The sequence below is a fragment of the Gossypium arboreum genome, chromosome 12 (genome assembly GCF_025698485.1).
Source record: "Gossypium arboreum isolate Shixiya-1 chromosome 12, ASM2569848v2, whole genome shotgun sequence".
Classification (NCBI taxonomy): Eukaryota; Viridiplantae; Streptophyta; class Magnoliopsida; order Malvales; family Malvaceae; genus Gossypium; species Gossypium arboreum.
In genome coordinates, this window is record NC_069081.1 from 823,336 (window position 1) to 848,781 (window position 25,446).

Here is a 25,446-nt window from a genome sequence, read left to right on the forward strand (position 1 = left end):
ACAGTGGCTAAGGCATAGCCCTTTGCCTGCAACTGCATGCTGTCCAAATGCAAACATCCTTTTTCTTGTTTACACGTTTATTATATAACTCCTCCGTTAATGGAAAATGGAACGCACAATTAACATCAACGTCCTACGTCATTTTGGTGCATTAAGCAGACAAAGAAACATGAATTTTGGGCTCTGCTCTTGTCTGTGGGAGGTCTGTGTTTTTTTCTTCAAAATATTATTAAAGCTTCCTTAGTCCTTAGTGCTATCCTTTTCGGAATTAGATCAATATTTAAATTAATCAACTAATTTATAAGTCAATCAATCTAACTCCTTATTTCAATCAGATATTTCTATAAAAAACTAATTCACAATTTTATATACATGTTATATATATAGTTATGATAGGTTTCAATGGTACCGCTTCACTTATTGACGACGTTACTATCCTAGCTGGACATTGCCACCCTGTGTCCAGTCCACTCTCATCAGTCACGTGATCCCTGAGTCCCTGGATCAACCACCGTCAACCGACCCTACCTGCTGACTTGTCTCCCGAACCTATCCCTCTGCCTTCCATGTAGGCTTGAGCAAACCCTTTACCCCCTAATAACTAAGAACAGCAAAAACAAAACATTAAACAACAATAAAGAAAAGTAAAACAAACATTTCTTGTTTCCTTCATCGGTGTTAAAAATACGCCGTCACCGTTGTGCTATGCATCTTGTCTAAGAAGCCACTAAAAAAAAACTAAAGAATGAGATAAAAGTTTTGGTCTTTTGCTTCTGTTTGAAGCCAATCTTTGTTTTACTTCATTAAGTTATATATAATCTTTTTGATGCTGATAGTTTTTCGCCATTAAAAGCTTTCACGTTTGTATCCCCAACGAGAAACCGGTACTCTTCTCTCACGTAAAACCTACATTTGCCAACCCGAAAGCCTTCCCTTTTGGCTTTTTCTTCTTATATAAACCACATTTCAATTGCCTCACCTCTTTGCTTCACTCAGATAAACTCGGGTCTTCTTAAACGAGGGAGGAGGATGCATGTGGTTTCTTATGCTCTGTTTTTAGTTGCTCTGTTTCAATGTAGATTCTTGGCTTTTGCAATTTTAGACCCAATTGATTTTTTGGCTTTACAATCTATTAGAAAGTCTCTCCATGATTTGCCTGGCTCTAATTATTTGGCTTCCTGGGATTTTACTTCCGATCCTTGTAACTTTGCCGGCGTTTACTGTGCGTCCGATAAAGTAGTTGCTCTTAATCTTGGTGATCCTCGTGCTGGTTCGCCGGGTTTAACCGGAAGGATAGACTCGGCTATTGGTAAACTATCTGCTCTCGCTGAGTTGTCTATTGTTCCGGGTCGAATCTATGGGTCGTTGCCGGAGTCAATCTCGCAATTGAAGGGCCTTCGTTTTCTTGCGATCAGCCGGAATTTTATCTCCGGGAATATTCCAGTGACTCTCGGTCGACTGAGGAGGCTTAAAACGGTTGATCTCAGTTATAATCAACTCACCGGTGGAATCCCGCGTTCCATCGGAACCTTGCCGGAGCTCACCAATGTTATTCTTTGTCATAACCATCTCTCCGGTTCGGTTCCTCCGTTTCTCTCTCATGGCCTAACCCGGTTGGACCTCAAACACAATGCTCTCTCCGGTTCGCTCGCTCCTTACTCCCTCCCTCCTTCTTTGCAGTCCCTCTCCCTCTCCTGGAACCGGCTTACCGGACCGGTCGATAAGCTTCTATCACGGCTCAACCACTTGAACTACCTAGACTTAAGCTTGAACCAATTCACCGGTCCCATCCCGGGCCGTTTGTTCTCATTCCCAATCACCAACCTTCAGCTGGAAAGAAACTCGTTTTCCGGCCCAGTCCAACCGACTGAACCAGTGACGATACCGACCATCGATCTGAGCCACAACAGATTGTCGGGTCACATATCACCAATGTTCTCGACCGTACAGAATCTCTACTTGAACAACAACTACTTCACCGGTCAAGTCCCGGCCAGCTTCGTGGACCGGTTATTATCCGCCAGCATAAGAATACTCTATTTGCAGCATAACTATTTGACCGGAATCGAGATCAGTCCGACGGCGGAGATTCCTCTGAGGAGCTCGCTATGTTTACAGTATAATTGCATGGTGCCGCCGGTTCAGACAGCGTGCCCGTTGAAAGCCGGTAAAATGAAGACTAGGCCTGCTTTTCAATGTAAAGGATAGAATTGGTCATTTGAACAATCTTGTGGAGGGTACTTTTGGAAAAAAAAAAAAAAGAAACAATTAGGATAGAATTTTATTGATTTTGTGGGTAAAAGGTGACAATAAGTGAGGTTGGTATATGAGAATTTAGAAACTATAATTTTGTGATATGCAATATTTTGTAGTTTATTATGTACTTAATCACCCTTATTTATATTAAACTAAACTTCATTAATACTAGTATGAATTTTGGGGACAAGGCTTGTGTTTCTTTCATGTGAATATTATTGGTTAGTTCACATTCCCTACTAACAACTAAGGGTGGGTATTTGATCGAGTCGAGTAAAAAATTTTCGAGTTACTCGAATTAACAAATCCTATTTTAGCAACCGAACTCAATTTGAATTTTTTTCGAATCGAATAGATTCAACTCGAGTTGAGTTAACGAATCTTATTATTTATACTTAATGTTGCGTTTAGATGGACCGATTATTTAACTAGCAGACGAAATACAAGATTATTTAATTGCTTGAACAATATAATGATTTTGCCTTTTAACTTAATGGGTAAACATTTATCAAAACGATGTAGTTTTGTCTTTTCTTAATCGAATTTTCGGATAACTCGAATTGTGTAATTCATATTCGAGTTAAACCAAAAAACTTAATTTTTTATTCGAGTTGATCTGAATAACTTGATTAACTCAAATAACTCGAACTATTTAATTCAAAATTTGATTTTTTATCGAGTTTTTCGAATCGAATCGGATTTTGCTCATCCCTACTAACAATTATCATTTCATTGTTAGTTAACATGTTTTTGAGTCCCACCAGTAAGCATGCGTGAAACCAAAAAATTCTTTTAGAGGGAGTCGAAATTAAATTATAATTTTTACATAAAAATGTAATTTTATTATTTTAATAAACTATATTTTTATCATTTTTAAAGGATTAAATCAATATTTTATATTTTTAAGGGGAGCCAAATTGTAATTTTACCTTTACTAATTTAAAATTTTAAAAATTTTAAAGAAGCCATATGAAAAAAATTTTATGTTAGAAGGATCGGGTCCCCTACCAACCCCGCTAGTGTCATCACTGCCAATAAGTATCAAGTTTTGAGTTTTGTGGACCTCAAAATAAGTGTTTTGTAAGTAAAGTTTTGAGTTTTATGGACTTGAAATATAATTTTAGAAAAGATTTTTTTTAAATTTTGGTTAGCTCAATTTAAATTTAGTTGAAATTCAATATAATTATTAAGTATTAGATAATATTATATATAATATATATAATATTTTTAAATTCAATTCTCATTCATAAAAATAAAACATATTTCTTGATTTCGTTTATTTCTTTAAAGAATATCTATATCGATACAAATAAAAAGAAAAAAAAAGGAATTTCTTATATTTGTATTCTTGTTTTGAAGGGACGTGAGTGGGGGGTAAAATAAAGTAAAACTTGGGGCTTGTTTGAGAGTTGAGCAGCTTTCCAAATGCACGAGGTTGGGCAAAAAAAAAAAAAAAATGGAACAATCATCTAAATCATACCCAAACATAGATGAAACATAGATTCATCATTGGCATCGACAATGAAGTTGGGGCCAGCTTAGCTTCACCAATCAACTTACTTCTATTATTTTTGCAGCTCTCCTTTTCTCAACACCTCATAATTCCTTATATTTTTACGTCCTCAACTTTAGTGATAAATAGTTCGATATTTCTTAAATAAAATTTGTGATTTCTGAATATTTAAATGTATTTTCGACTAAAAAAATATTTTATTAATATATTAATAGAAGTGGTCCTAATACGTTACCTACACATTTGTCTTCTTCATAACGAGAACCAAAAAACCAAAAAAAAAGTAGCTCTTTCTCACCATTTTTATTCGCTTAGTCTCCTTTGGCAATGCACCAAATGAATAAACCACTAGGATCAGGTCTGATGGAGACTGAAGATAACATTATAATAATATATATCAGTTCCTAGGCACATGGAAAAATACTATCCATCAGTATGTATCACTTCAATATTAATTTAGTATAAAATAATTAACCAATGACGACCTATATTAATATATATCGACTTATACTAATCAGTATAAAATTTTAACATTTACATTTTTATATATGTAATTAATTAATGTATTTTGTGACACATATTTCGTGGACCATGGTGCATATACTATACCACCAAATCTTATCGTTTTCTTGTCAAAATTTTCCCCTTTGGACTGCATACTTTTCTGTTATAAAAATTTCTCATAGCTTTGGCTAAACAAGACCTAATAAAATTACTGTAAATTTGCCTCTTAGGTGTTATAATATATGCACAGTGATATGAACATAAATAAAGAGACATGGAAATAACACTGTAAAAGATTATAGTATTAGGTAGATGATGGACCATCACATTTACCCATGAAACAAATCTGATAAAAAAAAAATCATAGAAAATGACATATTAGGCAAAGTGCCTGAAATTTTTGGGTATGGACTGTGGGAGTTGTTGGTATTGTCAATTGTGATTAAGCTTTATCTAGTCTATATATTGCCCTCTTTTTTCTTTTAAAATATTTCATTTACAAAATTATAAAAATTTTATAAATATTAACTCTGTTAAATTGTAAATGATATTTTTCAAACAATAAATATTAATTCCATTTCAATTTAGTCTTATTTAAATTTTTTTGAATACAAGGATTAAATTGATCGATTTAATAATAGAAGGAGTAATTTGATCAAATTCCTATGATAAAAAGACCTATAAAATAAATTCAACCGTTTAAAAACATATATTAAATTTTATTTAAATTTAAAGTCGAACTGGGTTGAAATTTTAGACGGAATAAACTTTCTCAATATTATTTTGCTTATGATAACCAATGTTCAATACCCAATGCTCTAAAACATATACATTCACAATAAACAAGTTTTTTCAATGCTAAAATGGTTAGTCAGTCACCAGGCTGAAAATGAAGCCTAATAGCACAAACTACTTAAGCAGAATATTTTGTTGGAAGTAACTAAAACTAAAATAAAAAATGAAAGAGTGAGCTTTCCTTAATTTTGACTTGCATGATGCATAGTGGGTATTGCTTTATTCTAGTATAGTATGTCTTATTCCATTGGGGATGGCTGACTTTACATTATGTCCAATAAATAAACTATGTTGCTAGAATGAAAGCATTTATGTTTCTTTTTCCATGTTTAATTTTGATTATAGAGTCGGGTTGTTTACATATAAAAGGTTTTACGGAAAATATTTTCTGTATTTTCTTGTGTTTGTTTCATATAAAATGGTTTGGTTAACGGAAAATGACTTACGTGTCAAGATAAAATAAATCATTTTTCCTATAAAATGACATTATTATATTGATAATAAATTTTATTTTTATTTTTAAAATATTTAAATTATTATATTTTTAATATTATTAAACATACATATTTAATTATTTATATTTAGTCATATAATAAATTATTAAAATAATAAATATAAATTGTTATTTTAATAAATTATTTAATATTTTAATTTTATTTTAATAATAAATTTTAAAAATAATAATTTTAAATAATATTATTCACATATTATTGAAAATATTCAATATTAATATTTTAATAATAAAATTTTATTACAATTATAAATATATTTATAATAAATGTTTTGTAGTATAAAGGTTAAAATATGTCATAAGTCTATGTACACTTCAAAGATTTGTAATTTAGTCATTGTACTTTTATTTTCAAGAATTTAGTCCATTTACTTTTCAAATTTAAAAATCAAGTCCAATTGTTGACATCGTTATTTTTTTAGTCAATTTTATTGATGTCACATTTTAAATAAAAATACTCACTTAGTAGTCATTTAATTAAAAATGACGTTGTAATGAATCTGAATTTAACATAATATTTTTAATATATACAAAACAACGTAAAATATAAAGTTATAGATAAAAATAAATTCAATTAAACAATGAAAAAATAAGAAAAACTCAAATGTATGTTTGTTTAATTAAAAACAATTTTTATGAAATATTTTTAAGAAATCTACCAAACAACAGAAAATATTAGCTTTTCTATAAAGTAAATCATTTTCTAGAAATCATTTTCCGGAAGTCATTTTCAGTGAAACAAACGGAACCATAATTTCTTTTAAATAATTGTATTGTTCATCTTTATAATTTAATTTAAAAAAAAAAGAAAAAAAGAAAAAAGAAAAAGGACTCGAAGATGAAGTTTGACTTGTAGGTTAAAACAATGGCACTTGGTTTGCTCCACCGTCCAAGGTTAGGTTTTTATTGCGTTTCCTATACGCACAACTAATTCTGGATTCTTGCAAACAAGATTAACCCTTATTTTTATTTACTTTTTAATTTTTATGGCACCCAAAAATGTACTCCATTGTATAGCAAAGGAGCAGAGAATAAAGACTTGGTATCAACTTTAGCATGCCTTTTTCTTTTGTGTGTTTTTTGGGTACAATGTTAGTGTGTCTTTATTTGTGTAAAACTCTTATGTATTCTCTCTGCAACTAAACTCTGTAAATGGTAAAAAGTATCATATTTGCTAATGAATGACTTTCATTCTTTCATATCAAACCAAATTTCCTCTCATTTTAGTTTCTCTATTGAAAAGATAAACAAATTAATTTTTACAACTTAGATGAGTGAGTAAAATAGTTCATCCGTTAAAATTTGGTGTTTATACAGAAAATAATAAATTTAGCTCTCAACTTTTATAAATTTATTCAAATTGACCCTTACTCTTTTATTGGAAATAAATTATTTTTTTTTGAAACTAATAAGGGTCAAAAGACCTTAGTAGCAATTTTTTTAAAAAATTAATTAAGCACTTTTAAATTTTAAATATTAAAAAAAATTGATCATTGCTCTTTTGTTGGGTTGCTATTGTTATTTTTAATAAAAATTTTATAATTTTAAAATTTTATAACCTTTTTTGTTATTACTTTTAAATTTTAAAATGGCTTAATTATTTTTAATTTGTTATTAAGATCTTTTTGACCCTTTAGTTTTATTAGTTTTAAAATTTTCTATTTTACTTCCAATAAAAGAGTAGGGGTTAAATTGAATAAATTTGTAAAAATTGAGAGCTAAATTTGTTATTATACCTTATATATAAACACAAAATTTGCCTATACAAGGTCTAATTTGGCCATTTTTAATGTAAGGGTTGTTTTGCTTACTCATCCAACATACAAGGTCTAATTTGTCCCTTTTTTTTAGTAGAAGGGCCAAAATGCAATTCAGGGTATAGTACACGGGTTTTGTGGCACTTTTACCCATATCAAAAGAAAAAAGAAAATATTTTATTTAGGCTTATATGTCAAAAAGCCCTTAACAAAATGCGAAAAAATCAATTAAGCCCATGTATTAAATTCGCACTTAATTAAGTCCCTACCGTTAACAAAAAAAATTTTAAGCCCCCCTGTTAATAGTTTCCATCATTAACAATGTTGATCGTTAAAATAAATTGATGGGCCAATCAGATGGTGGCACATGACCATTTATGATTTAATATAATATTTTTCCATAAAAATAATTAAAAATATAAAATATAAAAAAACAAAAATATTATAATATATATAAAATTATAAAAATTATAAAAAAACTTATAAATACTATAAAATATGAAAATCTAATAAATGATGATTTAGGTCTGCTTCCCTAGCAAGTTTTCTGTCTACCGCCGCTGGCATGGGTTTCTAAGTTCGCTTTTTTAAGTCGTTTGTCTTTTGTGTTTCTTGTTTTTCTTTCTTTAGTTTTCTTCTGTAGTCTGCTTTCAAAAGCCAAATTGTATCCTCACGGTTGCTGGTTACCTACCGTTCTGCTGCCACCAGTTTCTCAAATCTGCAGTCATGGACACTGAATTAGCACGGTTAACCCTTAATGAAGAAGAAAAGGAGATTTTGCAATTACAGATAGATCTAGGGATGGAAAGGGAAGGGGAGGAATATCTAGTAGTGGGATGTTTTTTAACAGCTAGTGTTATTCATTTTCCAGTCATAAAAAGTACGATGGCAAATTTGTGGCATCTGGTTTATGGGGTTCAGATCCGAGATCTGGGGACGAAGAGGTATCTTTTTTAGTTTTTTCATGCTATGGATATGGAGAGAGTCTTAAAGGGTTCACCATGGACATTTAATAATCATTTTTTACTGCTCTATAATTTGAAAAGGGGGGAAAACCCATTAGAGGTCCCACTAATATTTTCCCCTTTTTGGGTGCAAATCCATGACGTTCCAATTGGTATGTTTTCTGAAAATTTAGCAATTCAGTTGGGTAATTTTATAGGGACTTTCCTGGAATATGATGGATCAAATCTGGGAAAAGAAAATCAAAATTTCATGAGACTGCGAGTTCAGGTCGATGTCAGGCGCCCATTGAAGAGGAAAAAACAGATCATGGTCTATAGACGGTGTTCATAAGTTAAATTCAAATATGAACGTCTATCACTTTTTTGTTTTTATTGTGGACGGCCAGGGCATAGTGACTCTTTTTGTGAAGCAAGAATGATGCTTGGAGCAGATATTGCTGAGATGGGCTGGGATTTGTCGTTGCGAGCGCAATCTCGAAAAGCTTTAGCAATGAAGAGTATTTGGTTGCGCGAAGAAAGGGAAGGTAAAGAGGAAAGCTATGGTAAGGAGTCTCGAGGCCTGGGGGTTAGATCTTGGGGAGGGGAGAACATGGGACAAATTGGAAAGGGTTGGGATACAACGTTGGGATTGAATTTAGAAGGGGGAACATCTTCCGTTCGTCAAAAAAGGGATGGGTTTTGGAAGAATCAGATGCAAACTGCTATGGATCATGATTCGGAGGATGGTATCTTAGAAGGTGAGGAAGGGAAAAAAAGGCAATGAGGGGTGATGGAAAATTCAAATGAGAACGGTGAGAGTGGTAATGGGATGGTAAGAAGCAGGAGATTGGTAGATTCTACCTCTTTAGTATCGGCGGCTGCCAAGTGGCAAGCCGATCGTGCACAATGAAAATCATAAGTTGGAAAGTCCGTGGGCTGGGGAGCCCACGGGCGAGGCGAAGACTTCGGCACACGCTGAAGATTTACCATCCCCAAGTAGTCTTCTTCATAGAGACAAAACTTCAAAAAAGACAGATGGAACTAGTTCCGAGATGTTGTGGATTCATGAACGGTATTGAGGTTAATTCTGAAGGTTCAAGAGGACGGTTGTGTTTGGCTTAGAAACAGGATGTTAATATTGTACTTCAAAGCTATTCCGTACGACATATCGATGTGGTAATTGTCGATTCTGAGGCAGGATACGAATGGAGGTTAATGGGTTTTTACGGTTCCCCTTATGCACAAGACAGGAATGATTCATGGGCAGCTTTGAAAGGTTTAAAATCTGATACAAACCTTCCTTGGTTTGTTTGTGGAGACTTTAATGAAATTTTATATGGTTGTGAAAAGAGGGGAGGTCTGCCAAGAGAAGAATGGAGAATGGAGCTTTTTCGAAGATCTTTGGAAGAGTGCGCACTGAATGATGTAGGATACATAGGAAACTGGTTTACTTGGGAGAGGGGCAATCTCCCAGAGACAAACATACAAGAACGCTTGGACAGGAGGGTTACAAATTCAGATTGGATAGATATATTCCAAGGGGTGAAAGTCCAACATCTAGTTCATTCTTTTTCGGACCATTGCCCTCTTCTAATTAACACAAAAACAAGTGAAGGGAAATTACAGAATAATTCTTTCAAATTTGAGGCTTGGTGGTTACAGGTGGGGGACTATTGTAAAAGTTGGAAAGTTTAAAAATAGGATTGGAAAAATGGGCAAGGCAGATCCAAATAAATAGGAAGAAAAAGAAAAAGCTTCTAATGGAAAAACTATCGTTGCTGTCTGAAGCAGAAAGAGATGATGAAAACTTAGTCGAGTTTATTGATACAAAAATTGATTTTAACTTTGAGATTGAAAAAGATAAATGTTACTGTCACGGACTTAGGATTCTTGCCTCACAATCCATGCGGCCTTAGGCAGTTTCTTACTCCAAAAACGCCTAAGTCAGCCTAACTTCCACAAAAAAAGGATTCAACAGAATTCTTCCCAAAATACAACTCAAGCGAAAACAACTCAAAGCCAACAAGATGAAAGAAGAATGAGACAAGAACAAGCCAAGGAAAATAAGAATACAAGAGAGAGAAAAGTTTGAGTGAATGCTCTCAAGAAATCTTATTGCTCAAAACTCAAGTGCTTTACAATGAGGGAAGAGGCCTCTATTTATAGTTGAGCCTCTCCAAATCCAACGGTACAAAATCAAGTACATCAACGGCTATGATTAAAGGGTATCTACAATCAAATCTCTAAGAATATAAAATCATATCTTCTAAGATTACCTATCTTATCTAAGATATGTAATCTTATAAAATAATATCTTATAAGATTACATATCATATCTAAGATCTCTAAGATTATAAAATCATACCTTTCAAGATCATGTTTTCATATTTGTCTAACTTGTAGATGGGCCTTCAATCTCTTCAAGCAACGGGTTAGTCCGATTGGGCCAAATGACCTCCTTCCTTCTTGATGGATCGCACAGATGTGTCTGGTTGCGGGCTCCCATGCGCAACCCATGACATTCTCCCCCACCGAATCTAGCGACGCCTCGTCGCGTCCTCCGCATGGTATCGATCTATCTTGTCTTGGAATTGCCACAAGGCTTCAAAGAGTTCCCAACTCATCTCACTATCCGGAATCCTTCCATCGGACCAAGTATTCACGCCATGGTCGGTAGTACTTACGTCGACCACACGATCAGCTTCAGTGTTCTCGACCTCTCGATCATAGGCGACTTTTACCCCCATTGGTGCTCGTTCAGACTTGCTCCGATTTGGGTCTTCTCCATCTTTATGGAATGGCTTAAGCATACTCACATGGAATACTGGATGAAATTTGAGCTTCTCAGGCAACTCAAGCTTGTAGGCCACCTTGCCTACCTTTTTCACAATTCGAAATAGCCCCTCATACCGCCGAACGAGTCCTTTGTGTAACCTATCATGTCTCAAAATTAGGTGTAGTTTGGCAAGAACTGGGTCACCAACCTGAAATTGCACGTCCCTTCGATTTCGATCCGCCCACTTCTTGTTGCGCTTACTTGCCTTATGTAGACAAGCTCTAGCTAGATCGTTTTGCTCTTGCCAATCCCTCGCAAATCGATAAGCTGCTGGATTCGGTCCCGCATAACGAGTTGCAACCACATTGGGTGTAAGCGGCTATTGCCCCGTCACTATCTCAAACGGACTCTGGTTCGTTGCCCCACTTCGTTGTAAGTTGTACGAAAACTGGGCCACGTCTAACAACTTTGGCCAATCCTTTTGTGTCGTACTTACATAGTACCGAAGATACGTCTCCAGCAATGCATTCACTCGTTCGGTTTGCCCATCAGTTTGGGGATGCATGCTAGTGGAAAAGTTTAAGTCTGAACCCATTAACTTGAACAACTCTGTCCAAAACCGACCCGTAAATCACCCATCTCGATCACTGATAATAGACTGTGGTACTCCCCAATACTTCACCACATGCTTAAGGAATAAGCGAGCTGCCTCCTCAGCGGGACACTCCTTGGTTGCGGGGATGAAAGTTGCATACTTCGAAAACCTGTCAACCACAACAAAAATACTTGCAAATCCATCAGATTTAGGCAAGCCTGTGATAAAGTCCATGGACAAGCTCTCCCATGGGCGCTCCGGAATGGGCAACGATTGTAACAAACCAGCAGGGGCTTTCAACTCAACCTTATCTTGTTGGCATATTAAACAAGTTTTCACATAGGCCTCCACATCATCACCCATGTGAGGCTAATAAAATCGATCCTCCAATAGAGCCAAGGTACGGTGTATTCCTGGATGGCCAGCCCATTTTGAATCATGACATTCCTTCATGATTTCCCTTCGTAAATCCCTATGTTGAGGCACATATAGACGTTGCCCATGAGTGTATAGCAATTCTCCCTCGAGCCAAAATCGCCTCATCTTTCCATCTCTAACAAGCTCCATTAGATTTTTGGCCGTGGGATCATGGGACAGTCTTTCTTGAATGCGCTCTAATAAGGGACTCTCAGGTTGGCTTATCGTTGCAAATTTTATTTTTCGGCTAAGTGCATCGGCCACAATGTTGGCACTCCCCGGCTTGTATTCCATGCTAAAATGAAACTCTACTAGACCTGCCAACGAGCCTGCTTGGGGGACAACTTTTTCTGGGTTAAGAAATAGCTATTTACAACATTATCAATGAATACCACAAACCTGGAACCCAGCAAATAGTGTTTCCATGTGCACAAAAAATGCACCACTGCCATCATCTATTTTTCTTGGACCGTGTATCTCCGTTCCGTCTCATTAAGTTTTCGACTCTCGAAAGCAATCGGATGCCCATCTTGCATCAACACCCCTCCAATCGCATACTCTGAAGCATCTGTGCATACCTCATACGCCTTTGAAAAATTTGGCAATGCGAGTACAGGTTCGCTTGTCATCGCTTGTTTCACTTGGTTGAAGGCTTCCTCACACTGAAGGTCCCAATCCCACACTTTACCCTTTTTCAACAGGTCCGTCAAGGGTGCAGTGATCTTGGACTAGCCTTCAATGAAGCGACGGTAGTAATTTGCTAATCCAAGGAAAGACCGCAACTCCGTCACCTTGGTTGGTGATTCCCAATCGGCAATTGCTCGAACTTTACTTTCATCCATTCGAATCGTGCCACCTCCCACAATATGGCCTAGAAATGGCACTTCTCGTTAAGTAAATGAGCATTTCTCCTTTTTGACATATAGCTCATTTTCTCGTAGAGTTTGGAACACCTCCCCCAAGTGTCCCACATGCTCTTCGAGCGTCTTACTATACACCACAATATCGTCAAGATAAACAACCATAAAACGATCCAAGAAAGGTTGTAATACCTCATTCATTAGGGAACAAAATGTGGCCGGAGCATTTGTCAACCCGAATGGCATCACCAAGAACTCAAAGGACCCATACCTAGTTACACAGGCTGTCTTGGGCTCATCCCCTTCGGCTATTCTCACTTGGTGGTTCCCCGATCGCAAATCCAACTTAGTAAACCATCTCGCGCTACCAAGCTGATCGAACAAATCTGCAATATGAGGAATGGGATACCTATTTTTTATAGTGATTTTGTTTAAGGCCCTGTAGTCCATGCACATTCTCAAAGATCCATCATGCTTCTTTTGAAATAACACAGGTGCACCGAACGGGGCTTTAGATGGTCTAATGAACCCGGCATCTAAAAGCTCTATCAACTGCTTCTGCAATTCCTCTAATTCCGGTGGACCCATCCGATATGGTGCTCTTGCTGGTGGTTCAGCATTGAGCAACAGTTCAATCTTGTGGTCTACCTCCCTCTTAGGTGGCAATCTTTTGGGCAACTCCATGGGCATTACATCTTGAAATGACTTTAGCATCCGTTCCACTTCCTTTGGAATTTCCCCCTCGAATTTATCATCCATATTGTCTCTCAAGGTAGCTAGGTAGGATACTTCATTTCGACGGACTCTTTTGGCAAATTGAATTGCCGACAAGGTTTTTCCCTCCATGCTTCCCTTCCTTTTCATTCTCACCATATATCGTTGATTTGCATCGGAGATTGTCATGTAATTCTCGGAAGGGTGAATATCCACATTAAGCCTGTCAAGTAAACTTAATCCAACTACAAAATTGTAATCATCAAGTGGGATTACCTTAATGGTCGCTTTGCCCGTCCACTCGCCAAGTTTGAGTTTCACCCCTTTTGCCACACTCGTTATAAGAATGCTTTCTGAGTTCACCATTTTGATTCGTCCCGAATCTTTCTCAATTCTAAGGCCAAGTTCATTTGCCATTTCTTTAGACATGAATAAATCAGACGCACCAGTATCAACAAGTGCATTCAATCTTCTGCCAGCTACGATAATGTCCACAAACATCAACCCATTGCTTGACTTCTCTTCGACACCTCCTAATATCGAATTGAGGCTTTTGGTGTCATCTTCGGCTTCCTCGCGTGCCTCCATGGCATGAAAAGCGACTTTCTTTGGACAGACACTCATTCTATGTGGGCCTTGGCAAAGAAAGCACTTCATTGGTCCTTTTCTATCCCAAGGCTTACCTTGACTAGACTTTGGGCCTTCGTCATTCTTTTCCCTTTGATCCTTGTTTCCCCCACCATTGTCTTTGGGATTCGACTTGGGTTTGGAAGAATCATTATTATCAAACTTTCTTCCCCCAACATCATAGAAATTTTTTGCCTTGACCATAGCTTCGGTCAATTCGGTGATATCTAGGCGACGCAACTCTTGCTTGGCCTACATTTTTAAACCATCCTCAAACCAATAGAATGCTTCTTTCTCGTTCAAGTCTGAGATCTGAAGCATCAACTCGCTGAATTCCCGAACATAATCTCGAACAGTGCCTTGTTGCGTAAGCTGACGCAACTTAGCACGAGCCTCCTTTTCAGCATGTTGCGGATAAAACTACTTCTTCAACTCTCTTTGGAACTCCTCCCAAGTTCCAATGGTCGTTCCTCCACGTTTCTCATCTGTGGACCTACGTCTCCACCACAAGAGAGCAACATCAGAAAAGTAAATTGAAGCGGTGTTTACCTTGGTGGCATCATCCTCAATGCCAATTGCTCGAAAATATTGCTCCAATCCCCACAGGAAGTTGTCCACTTCTCTTGCAGACCTAATCCACTTGAACTTCTTGGGTTTTGGAACATCCACATGACGTTGCTTCGGTCCCGAAGCCAACATCCCACTTCCTGGCGCGCCTTACAGATTCGAGCTCCCCTTAAGCTCGAAGAATCTATTCCTTCATAGCGATCGGCCAGGCCTTAAGAGCTTCGTCCCTCCCCGCCGGTTTATGCGAAGTGGATCCGGGGAGTCCAACACAAACTCCTTGCTATCTTCCCTCAGTTCCTCCATACGGGTCAGGACCACTTCGAGTGTCTCCTTCATGTCACCAACGGACTCCTCGAGATTAATCACTCGAATTTTCGAGCTCGACAGCATATCCATCGATTGACTAGCCTTTCTAGCCCTCCCATGGGTCTCCATTGGCTCATTCTGATCAACAACTTCTTTCGACATATCTCAAAAGTGCTTTCGAACCCGCTCTGGTACCAACTGTCACGGACTTAGGATTCTTACCTTACAATCCGTGCGGTCTTAGGCAGTTTCTTACTCCAAAAAAGCCTAAGTCAGCCTAACTTCCACAAAAGAAAGATTCAACAGAATTCTTCCCAAAACACAACTCAAGCGAAAACAACTCAAAGCCAACAAGATGAAAGAAGAATGAGACAAGAACAAGCCAAGGAAAATAAGAACACAAGAGAGAGAAAAGTTTGAGTGAATGCTCTCAAGAATTCTTATTGCTCAAAAGTCAAGTGCTTTACAATAAGGGAAGAGGCCTCTATTTATAGTTGAGCCTCTCCAAATCCAACGGTACAAAATCAAGTACATCAACGGCTATAGTTAAAGGGTATCTACAATCAAATCTCTAAGAATATAAAATCATATATTCTAAGATTACCTATCTTATCTAAGATATGTAATCTTATAAAATAATATCTTATAAGATTACATATCATATCTAAGATCTCTAAGATTATAAAATCATATCTTTCAAGATCATGTTTCCATATTTGTCTAACTTGTAGATGGGCCTTCAATCTCTTCAAGCAACGGGTCAATCCGATTGGGCCAAATGACCTCATTCCTTCTTGATGGATCGCACAGATGTGTCATGGTTGCGGGCTCCCATGCGCAACCCGTGACATTGGGAGCAAAGGGCAAGGATTAATTGGCTGAAATACGAAGATAAGATTACAAAGTTTTTTCATAGTCAAGCGTCGCAGAGACGGAGGACAAATTTCATTCATAAATTGAAAACTGAAGATGGAAGAGAAATGGAAGAATTGCAGGAGATGGAGGTGGTTGCGCGTTTGTATTTTCAAAAATTATTTTCGAAAGGAACGAGAGGGAACTATGACCATTTGTTATCAGGGATCGATAGATTCATAACTGATGAAGATAATCATAGACTCACAGTGCCCTACAGTAGGGAGGAAATTCGAGAAGCACTTTTTGAAATGGGGCCTACAAAGGCACCTGGAGAATATGGCTTTCCGGCAATATTCTACCAAAACTGCTGGCACATTATTGGCGAAGACATGATTTTCTTTTGTTTAACCCATTTGAATGGAGACATGAAGGTTAGTTCTATAAATTCCACAAATATAGTGCTTATTCCAAAAATTGCTAGTCCTTCAAATATGACACACTTTAGACCGATTAGTCTATGTAATATGATATACAAAGTATTGGTGAAGACGATGGCAAACAGATTATGAGGAGTAATTGAAAAATGTATTGATTGCGCGCAGAGTGATTTTGTACCGGGAAGACTAATATCTGATAATGTGTTATTAGCCTATGAGATACTACACGCGCTCAAGCAAAAGAGATTTGGAAAAAAAGAGGTTTATGGCAGTTAAACTCGATATGAGCAAAGCATACGACAGGGTGGAGTGGGATTTTTTTAAGGAAGTGATGTTTAGAATGGGATTCAACAAAAAGTGGACTGATGCAATCATAAAATGTATATCTACAGTCTTTTATTCTGTGGTTATTAATAGCCATATCGGAGAGAAATTTAGACCTATTAGAGGACTTCGGCAAGGTGACCTATTAAGCCCATTTTTGTTTCTTATTTGTGGAGAGGGTTTATCAAGCCTATTGAGACTAGCTTTGAATGTGTGTTTTTTCAAAAGAGTCAAGATTAGCAGGAGAGGTCCACAGGTAACTCATCTCTTATTTGCGAATGACTGCATATTATTTGGGGAAGCAACAAGCAGGGGGGCTAATTTATTCAAAGAAATTTTACGCGAATATAGATCTTGTTCAGGCCAAAGGGTAAATTTTGAAAAATCAACAGTATTTTTTAGTAGAAACACAGAGGAAGAGGACAGAAGAATGGTAGTTAATATTTTGGGAGTCCGTAGTTCTAATGAACCTGAGCGTTATTTAGGGCTGCCGAATATGGTTGGAAGGAAAAAGAAGGAGTCTTTCCAGAATCTGAAGGACAAAATTAAAAAACGCATCGACAATTGGAGCAACAGATTCTTATCACAGGGAGGAAAAGAAGTATTTATAAAGGACATATTACAAGTCATACCTACTTATACGATGGCCTGCTTTCTATTACCAAAAACTTTATGTGATGAATTCGAAAATATTATAGCGAATTTTTGGTGGCAGAAACATAAAGGGAAAAGGGGAATTCACTGGTGTGCTTGGAAAAATCTTTGTGTGTTAAAAGAAAATGGGGGTTTAGGGTTTCGAAATCTAGGTCAATTTAATATTGCATTATTAGCCAAACAGGGTTAGCGTCTCATTAATTTTCCAAATTCATTATTGGCTAGAGTTTTAAAAGCAAAGTATTACCCGCAGACAAGTTTCTTAAATGCTAAGGTGGGAAATTTACCTTCACTCAACTGGAGAAGCATATGGGCAGCTAAGGGTCTTCTTCAAAATGGACTTTGTTGGAGAGTGGGTAGAGGGGATAAGGTTTCTATTTGGAATGACAGTTGAATCCCAGGAATTGAGAAACCTGAACGGCAGAACAGTTCAAATAATGAATTAGTTATGGTGTCGGATCTTATTGACTCCTCAAACAGAAAATGGAGAACATATACGATCATGAATACCTTTCAAGCAGATGTTGCTTCAAAAAATCCTACAAATTCCGCTTGCAGAGACAGAACATGAGGATTTTCAGGTGTGGAAAGGAGAACAATCGGGCGAATACTCAGTACGTAGTGCCTATAAACTATTACAAGAAGCTACTATGGATCCTAGGAATCATTTAATACATGCCGAAATTAAAAAATTTTACAGAAAGCTTTGGAATTTACGACTACCCGCAAAAATCACAATCATTATTTGGAGAATTTCATGGGATTTTATCCCCCATCTCGCTAATCTTAGGTACAGAAGACTCCTTTCAAATGACAGATGTCCCCGCTGCCACTCCGGAGTTGAAAACAGTTAGCATATATTTCGTCAATGCACTGTAACAACGGAAGTTTGGTCACATCTACAGCTTTCCTGGGTCATTAATGATATGGCTCAAAACACTTGGGAATGGCTAACCTGGGTGTTCGCAAATGGATCTAACAAACAGTGTCGTCTATTTTGTTTCACTCTGTGGCTGAGTGAAGAAACAAATTGAAGAATATGAAGGTGTGCAAGCAGTAAAAGCTCCACCAAACGTTAACAGGAACCAGTGGAATCAAGTAGACATAACAGTACAAGCTCCATCATACACTAATAGGACATAGAGGGATCAAGAAGACATACCGAGATTATAGATCCAGTTCGATGCAGCATTCGACAATACAAGTTTTCAGTCAGCGTCGGGTCTGGTGGCTCCAAGCTCGAGGGGAGAACTACTGGTATCCAAATCGACTATTCACAACAATGTGTCGACACCATTTGCAGCAGAGGCATTCGCATGCCTTGAAGCTTTAAATCTTGGCATCTCGATGGGCATGCAGTGGGTCAACATTATGGGGGACTCCAAAACAACAATAAAAAAGTTTCAAACAACAACAGCAGACAAATCCGTCATTGGAGCAATCATCAAAGATATCCAGAATAGGAAAAGATATTTTCATGAGATCCATTTCCAGCATATTCATAGATCAGAGAACTCAACAGCCCACAGACTTGCAAAGACTACGCTAGAGAAAAGAGAAACTGTGTACCTGAGGGGAGAAGATTGGAGAGACTAAGAGAATGCCTCGGAGGGACGATGGAGACAATGGCCCGATTGAAAAAACTCTGGTGAAGAAAGTAAGTTCAAAATAGATAGCAATTGATTTCTTATTTTTCTTGGGAAGTGCTATCGGCAGAAACGGATGGGATGTGATAAAGGAACGTTGAATAGTAATGGGTGCCAGCCGTTCTTCGATTTGACTGGGTTAGGTTTCTTGTTTTTCAAATTGCAGATTCATTTACTGTCTTTACTTTTCAAGTTAGCTTTTCTTTTATTAAATATTTAGGAGGCCTATTAGTATAGACTACATTGAGGCCGGTTTTATTTTGAGTTTTGCTGTAAGTTGGTCTGAGCCCAGTTTGTTATTGGTTTTTTTACTTTTTTATGATTACTAATAAAGTACCCAGCCATTTTGAGATAAAAAAAAAATAAACAATAAATGATCCAAAACTTAAATGGGCTTAGAAGCTGGAATAAATTCTTAAGGGGGTGAGTGCATGGTATGCACGACCCACCAGTTATTGTTTGTCTTGAAATAGGTATGGTCCAGATCCAACGAGTTTAGATTTGACTGGGTCAGGTATGTCTAATTCTCGAGTTAGTCGAATTTGATCGGGTTGAATTAAATGAAGACCCACTTTATCTAAAGATAATTATTAAATATTTATTTAAAATATATGATAATAAAATATATATTAATATTTTTCTAACATAATTATATTAAGAGAACAATTAATGGTATCATTAAAAATTAAAAATTATGACATATTGAATTGAATCAGAGTAGACAAATTATATTCAATTGAGTCGAGTTGAGATCAATTAATGTTAGAGGTATATCAAGCCAGGATCGGGGCGGGCAAAACATCTCACTGCCCGTTGCTATCTCTATTTTGATGTACGAATGATAATAGAGCAAGGTAGAATTAGAGATCGTAATCAGGTCCCAACTCATTTGGTCATTAAATTATCAAAAAATACCATTATTTTAACAAAGCAATAAATATTAATTTAAAGATATTTTATTTTTTATATAAAATCCAAAAAATTAAATAATTATAAAGAAATTTAAACCCAAATTTTAGTAAGGAAATATTTGCCACTCCACCTTATTTCTTTAGTTATTTTACTAATTATTCTAATACCAATGATTTTTTCAATTTAGTATTATAAAACCATATAATATTTTATAATTTATCCATGAAGATAATTTAAATATTACAAAATTCTTTAGCAAAACAAGGGAGTTGTATGGTTTATTTTATGCACTATGCAGCTAAAATTTTTATACATGGATGTGTAATCATTTCGTTAAATGATTACACCTTATTGGATAAAATAATGTAAGATATACCGGAGCTGCTACTTAAAAAAACATGTAGATACAGTTATCAAATACCGTATACGTAGTATGCTTATAGCTTACGGATCGCCGCCTTCAATCGTGATATTGCCTCCTGACTCTCCTCTCGTTCGCAAGGACCGGCGCTTCTCCTTTACCAGGGAATTCCCACTTAACCACGTCCCCGTCCCAAGAGGAGCTGACCAACACAGGGTAATGCGGGTGCCAACTACAGTCTCTTACTGGTGATGTATGGTGCTTCAGTACCGCAACTTGGGCTCCGGTGACCTGTACGGTATAACCATGTTATTACTCTCTTGTATTTGGTATTCATGCCATGGATGGTAACATTATGTTGCCGTCATTTTGTCAGCATAATCACTCATGCATGGCATCTAATATCAGATGGCAATAGACATTTTTCGTAATATATGAAACCGATAACAAATCGAATCGGACAAAGAGCATTCTAGTCTTAATATCGACAGAATATGTCAATACTGTATGCAACAGCGACGACTCTGAAGGCACCCTATAGGAAAAGCATATCACATGTAGTTACTTACCACATCATAAATATAAACCCGAGAATCGTGAGATCCGGTGTAAATGTACTTTTGGCCCGTGCTGCGATAAATAATTTCGAGAAATTGATGAAATGTTAATCAATACAGTAATCTGGAACCAACGGCTAGATAAAGAAAACTATATTGTTAATTTGACTAATATCGAGCAAAGGAAGAGTAAAAGAACTCACCTGTATTCAGGTGAAAAATAACAGCGAATAAGAGTACGCAACACCGAGTGACCTTTATAAGTAGCCACTGATCCGTCACTTGGGTGTTTCAAATCTCTAGCCTGTGGAGGGTAGTCCATCCATCTGTAATCCCATTCGAAATTCCGATACCCTAAATTGCTGCAATAACATATAAAAATGTCGACTCCCGTAAACTCAATCCGTTGCATGAACCGGATGTTGCTTTAACTGAAAGTAATCTAGTAAATTGAATTCAAAATCCGAAATATTTTTATGATCAAACTATTGCTGGAATTCAAATCGATAAAAAAAATAAATTCTCTTTAGTAGAGCATTAACAGGACATACTCGTGGAGAAAATCTAAACCATGCATATCGGAAGCCAAAAAAGAAGCATACCAAGAGGTATCGGAGGACATTTTCCGGATATCCCAAAGCTTGATAGTCTGATCTTTACCGTTTGATATGAAGTAACGACCATCCCCACGACTGTCGAGGAATGTAATACCTTCCAAGTGTCCCACCAAAACTCCTGCCGGCTTATCTTTTGCTCCAAAGCAACGCCTATCCCACACCTAAACAAAATCAAAATATTAGTGTCAGTGAAAGATTAGCAGTGCCCTTGGAAAAATATTGTACATACGGAGAAATGCATAATAAACAGAATATAATTTTGGTACGTAAGAGAAAAGGATAATAATATCTATGCGTTCCATGGATTGGAAGACGTACCTTGCAGAGATTATCATCACTCCCAGAATATATCAAATTGCCGCTTTCATCGGCAAAGGTTACCGTGTTAACATCAGCCTGCAAGACAAAACACAAATCAACTTTTAGGTCCCCAGAAATTATAGATCCAAATAGGGAAAATGGTCACCGCATTACATGTAATCTTCCGACATTAGAGTGGGAAGTATGCCAATGCAAATTAAACGAAAACAATCCAAAATAAAGCATTATACTTATTGAATGGATCTTGAAAAAATACATATGTTCTGAGGATACTCATTCCCTTAATTCTCTTGTTCATGCAACACTTGTGCGCTTCAATGCCCATATATTACAAAGGCAAGAGTTAAGACTCTAAGTCATGTCCATATAAACTTAAATACAATCACAAGTCAGCAGAGGCAACTTCCACACATTTTATTACTAGTCACACATTCGAGTTTGTCAGTCACAAAGACAAAGTATAAGCATAGCAGCAAATATAATCTTTAAAACTGATGGGGGATAAAATGATAGTTATGATAAATCAACAATATCCAAGCAATAAAATGATCATAAAACAAGAAGTTTATCATATCGAGAATACAGGGCCAGTGAACCAACCGTGTGTGCCATAATTCGAAGGGAAAGCTTGTTTGCTTCCAGATCATAAACATATATCGAGTCATCACTGCTTCCAGCCACAAGTTCTCGTCCATCAGTTGAAAATTTCACGGAGAATATTCCAAAAGAATACCTTCGATCATTAGAAGAAAAGTCCAATCCTTCGTGGATCTCCTGAAAAACATTAGAACTCCAAATGTGTAACTGAAAAGGTTATTGTCGACATAAACAATGCTAGGATGAATACAAAAACACATCCCCGAATCAAAATATTTCATGTTGTTCAACTTTAAACCACAAATGCTACCCCCAAAATTACAAGCATTCTACCGTGATATTTGCCAAGGATTCCGTGGTAGAAGACCCAACATTAACAATGTGAACTACAGGCGACATGCTGGTATAAACCTGAAATAAAGGAATAGAAATTTCATTTAGATATCTGCAAAAAAAAAAAAAAAAAAGAAAAAAACATTTAAAGCTATCGAAAAACAAATCTTCGACTCATCAAATGGAGACAATATAGTGTGATGAGAAAATGAAAAACCAACATGTATTAAGACATTCATTCTGTATTTAGAGTTGGAAAGAAACTAATCCAAGTTAATGCCTTAGTTTCGTATCTTATAAATTGTTACAAAATGATTTTGCTCAAATAATGATGGTTGCATTTCAATGTAACAGTATCCGGTGCAAACTCACAAGGTAGCGCTGATCCGGAGAAAGGGACGTGTCGGTAACTGTCCAACGCAAACTTTTAGCAAGAATGTTCTTTTGAACTTTCCAACCTCTATCCACATTGTATATCCTAATATTGCTTCCCTGAAACCAAACATTTACAATCAAATTAAATCGAAACACATTACTTACTATAATCCAATCAATTCAATATCAAGTCAGTTTCATTTGGAAATAAGACACCGAGCAAAAATACCTGAAACCCGGCAACAAATAGAGAACCATCAGCTGAAAATTGAGAAACATAGGCCCGACTGGTCGTCTGGTCCACAAGCCAAGGACCATTTACAGGCAAATACCTGCTAAGCATGTGACAACGATCCGCTGACGAGAACCTTCCCTTTCCTGAATAATTACCTTCTCGACCTGCCAACATCCTCACCGGCGAAACAGGTAATTGCTGCTTTCCGGGCACAAGTTGATGGAGTCGATCATTAGGCCCTGATCTCAGGTTTGTAAGCTGGGAAATCTCGTCATCTACTTTAGGAAATGGTTTTCCGGGCCTAGTACTGCTACTGGCTTCATGGACGGTATTACCGCCATCGAACAGCTCAGATTCTATCTCTAGCCTACTCATGGCGTACCCCATTTCATCAATGTCAACCCCACTGGCTGTAACAAACATTCTTTCAATATAAAAGCAACTGCCAATATGTTCTTATCACTAATGCACACACATATCTGCTAACCGTTCATGCCAAAGTACAATTTTTTGGGTTCTTAACAGGTCAAACCTGAAAAAAAAACCAAATACAAATTGGGTATATGCAGAGTTTTAAAAAGATAATGAATTTGTAATAAACAAACATTCACATGATCAACGGTCAAGAGAATGAACTTTTGTCAGAGTCTGACCAAATATAAGGTCACTTCCATCCATACCCAGAAAAGGTGTAAGAAACCCCAAAAAAATGACAAGTTTTTTTGCTCTTTAATTAAATAAATTTCACATGCTTGTATAGCCTACCACCATGAAATTTAAACCAAACCCAGCTCTTGAAACAAGGCAAAGTGTGAAGTTTTACCACAAAGTCGAACCGTTTGCACATGACACAAGATTTATAAAAACAAAGATTCGATCATCAAACAAAAACAAAACCCAAACCTACTTGAACACAACAACAAACAAGACAACCGAATACTGATTAAAAAGAAAAAAAGGCTTAAAGAGCTTAAAAGTGGATAAGACACAAATGAAGCTTTACCTATTTTGGTTCTTTAGATGCTGCTGCTGAGATTCAGACAGATTAGGAGTTTCCCTTTGCCAACAATTGTTTTTGGGGAAAACTATAATTTTGTTTTTTCTGGGGGTATGAACTGAGTATGGGGATTGTTGATGATTGGAATGGGTGCAATAAGATGGACCTGATTGATTCAGTTCCTGACACGTGTCCTTTTGATATGTTGAACTTAAACTTGTTCTTTTGTACGTCATTCCCCTCTTCATCTCAACTGTAATTAGTAAGAGTTGACTTTAGTTGAATGGTATAATTTTTGGGTGAAAATAACTGCCATAATCCTTTCATTTAGACCTTCGAAATCTGCATCTTACCCACTTACTTATACCATATATTTTATAGAGCAAGTAATGTATTTTTCAAGTATGGATGATTCTTGAATACAAAAATAATTTTCATTTCATTCTTTTCTTTAATTGAGTTTCAAGCTTCAGATATCGTGGTGATTTGTTCTTTAAACAGGTTTGGACCTCCTTTCTTCAGTTGAATTGGATTGAAAGACGATTTTTTTTATAAACATCTTTTGCCTTCCTATTCTTAGTTGAATTGGATTGGAATGCAACTTTTCTTCAGAATGAGTATAGTGTTTGTTAGAATTTATTTAAATTCTTTAATTTCTTCAGAGATTTCTGTAGAGATCTTTCAAATTCTTAAACTTTTTTATGAGTAGAATAACTCTGGGTACTTGAATAAAAGAAGTTTTAGTAGAATTTAATTATTTCATTTCATTGTTATACAAGAATTTAAGCTCTTTTATTTATTATTTGTCTCTTATTAATTCAATTCATTAGAGATAAAATAATCATTTAATATTATCACTTAATTATTTTATTTTTAATTAGTATTAATATAACTTTTAATATTTATCTCTTAATTAATTTAAATTAATTAAAAATATAATTATGATATTGATATGATGTTATCAATTTTACCCATAACCCGACTTTATCCACAATAATCTCGACTTGACATGTGATGCTTTTTAATTGATCCAAAAATTTCATCAACTACAATATATTTATAAAGCTTTTATGTTAAAACCAA

General features: G+C 36.2%; 2 protein-coding genes and 1 long non-coding RNA gene across 5 annotated transcripts; 1 reads left to right on the forward strand and 2 right to left on the reverse strand.

Moving 5' to 3' along the window:
- Nucleotides 1-336: 336 nt before the first annotated feature.
- Nucleotides 337-2,446, forward strand: LOC108479329 (LRR receptor-like serine/threonine-protein kinase SIK1). The gene has a single exon (XM_017781867.2). The coding sequence runs from the start codon at nucleotides 1,030-1,032 to the stop codon at nucleotides 2,206-2,208; it is 1,179 nt and encodes a 392-aa protein (XP_017637356.1). The 5' UTR covers nucleotides 337-1,029; the 3' UTR covers nucleotides 2,209-2,446.
- A 5,264-nt stretch (nucleotides 2,447-7,710) lies between these two features.
- LOC128285615 (uncharacterized) lies at nucleotides 7,711-19,255 on the reverse strand. Of its 2 annotated transcripts, XR_008276125.1 has the most exons (6): nucleotides 18,982-19,255; nucleotides 18,575-18,791; nucleotides 18,368-18,425; nucleotides 17,923-18,285; nucleotides 17,700-17,825; nucleotides 7,711-8,054 (listed from the first exon to the last, which is right to left on the reverse strand). It is a non-coding gene; the product is annotated as an uncharacterized LOC128285615 (long non-coding RNA). The 2 variants fall into 2 exon arrangements; XR_008276126.1 differs by lacking the exon at nucleotides 18,368-18,425 and having other exon boundaries at nucleotides 17,923-18,322.
- A 920-nt stretch (nucleotides 19,256-20,175) lies between these two features.
- LOC108476729 (LEC14B protein-like) lies at nucleotides 20,176-24,548 on the reverse strand. 2 transcript variants are annotated; one of them, XM_017779019.2, is made up of 10 exons: nucleotides 24,370-24,548; nucleotides 23,361-23,776; nucleotides 23,129-23,248; nucleotides 22,757-22,834; nucleotides 22,427-22,600; nucleotides 21,824-21,901; nucleotides 21,491-21,666; nucleotides 21,092-21,250; nucleotides 20,901-20,961; nucleotides 20,176-20,622 (listed from the first exon to the last, which is right to left on the reverse strand). In XM_017779019.2, exons 2-10 carry the CDS (start codon nucleotides 23,751-23,753, stop codon nucleotides 20,431-20,433), a joined length of 1,431 nt encoding a protein of 476 aa, XP_017634508.1. In that variant the 5' UTR covers nucleotides 23,754-23,776; nucleotides 24,370-24,548; the 3' UTR covers nucleotides 20,176-20,430. The 2 variants fall into 2 exon arrangements, with proteins under 2 accessions (XP_017634508.1, XP_017634507.1); XM_017779018.2 differs by having other exon boundaries at nucleotides 23,361-23,898.
- Between the last annotated feature and the right edge of the window lie 898 nt (nucleotides 24,549-25,446).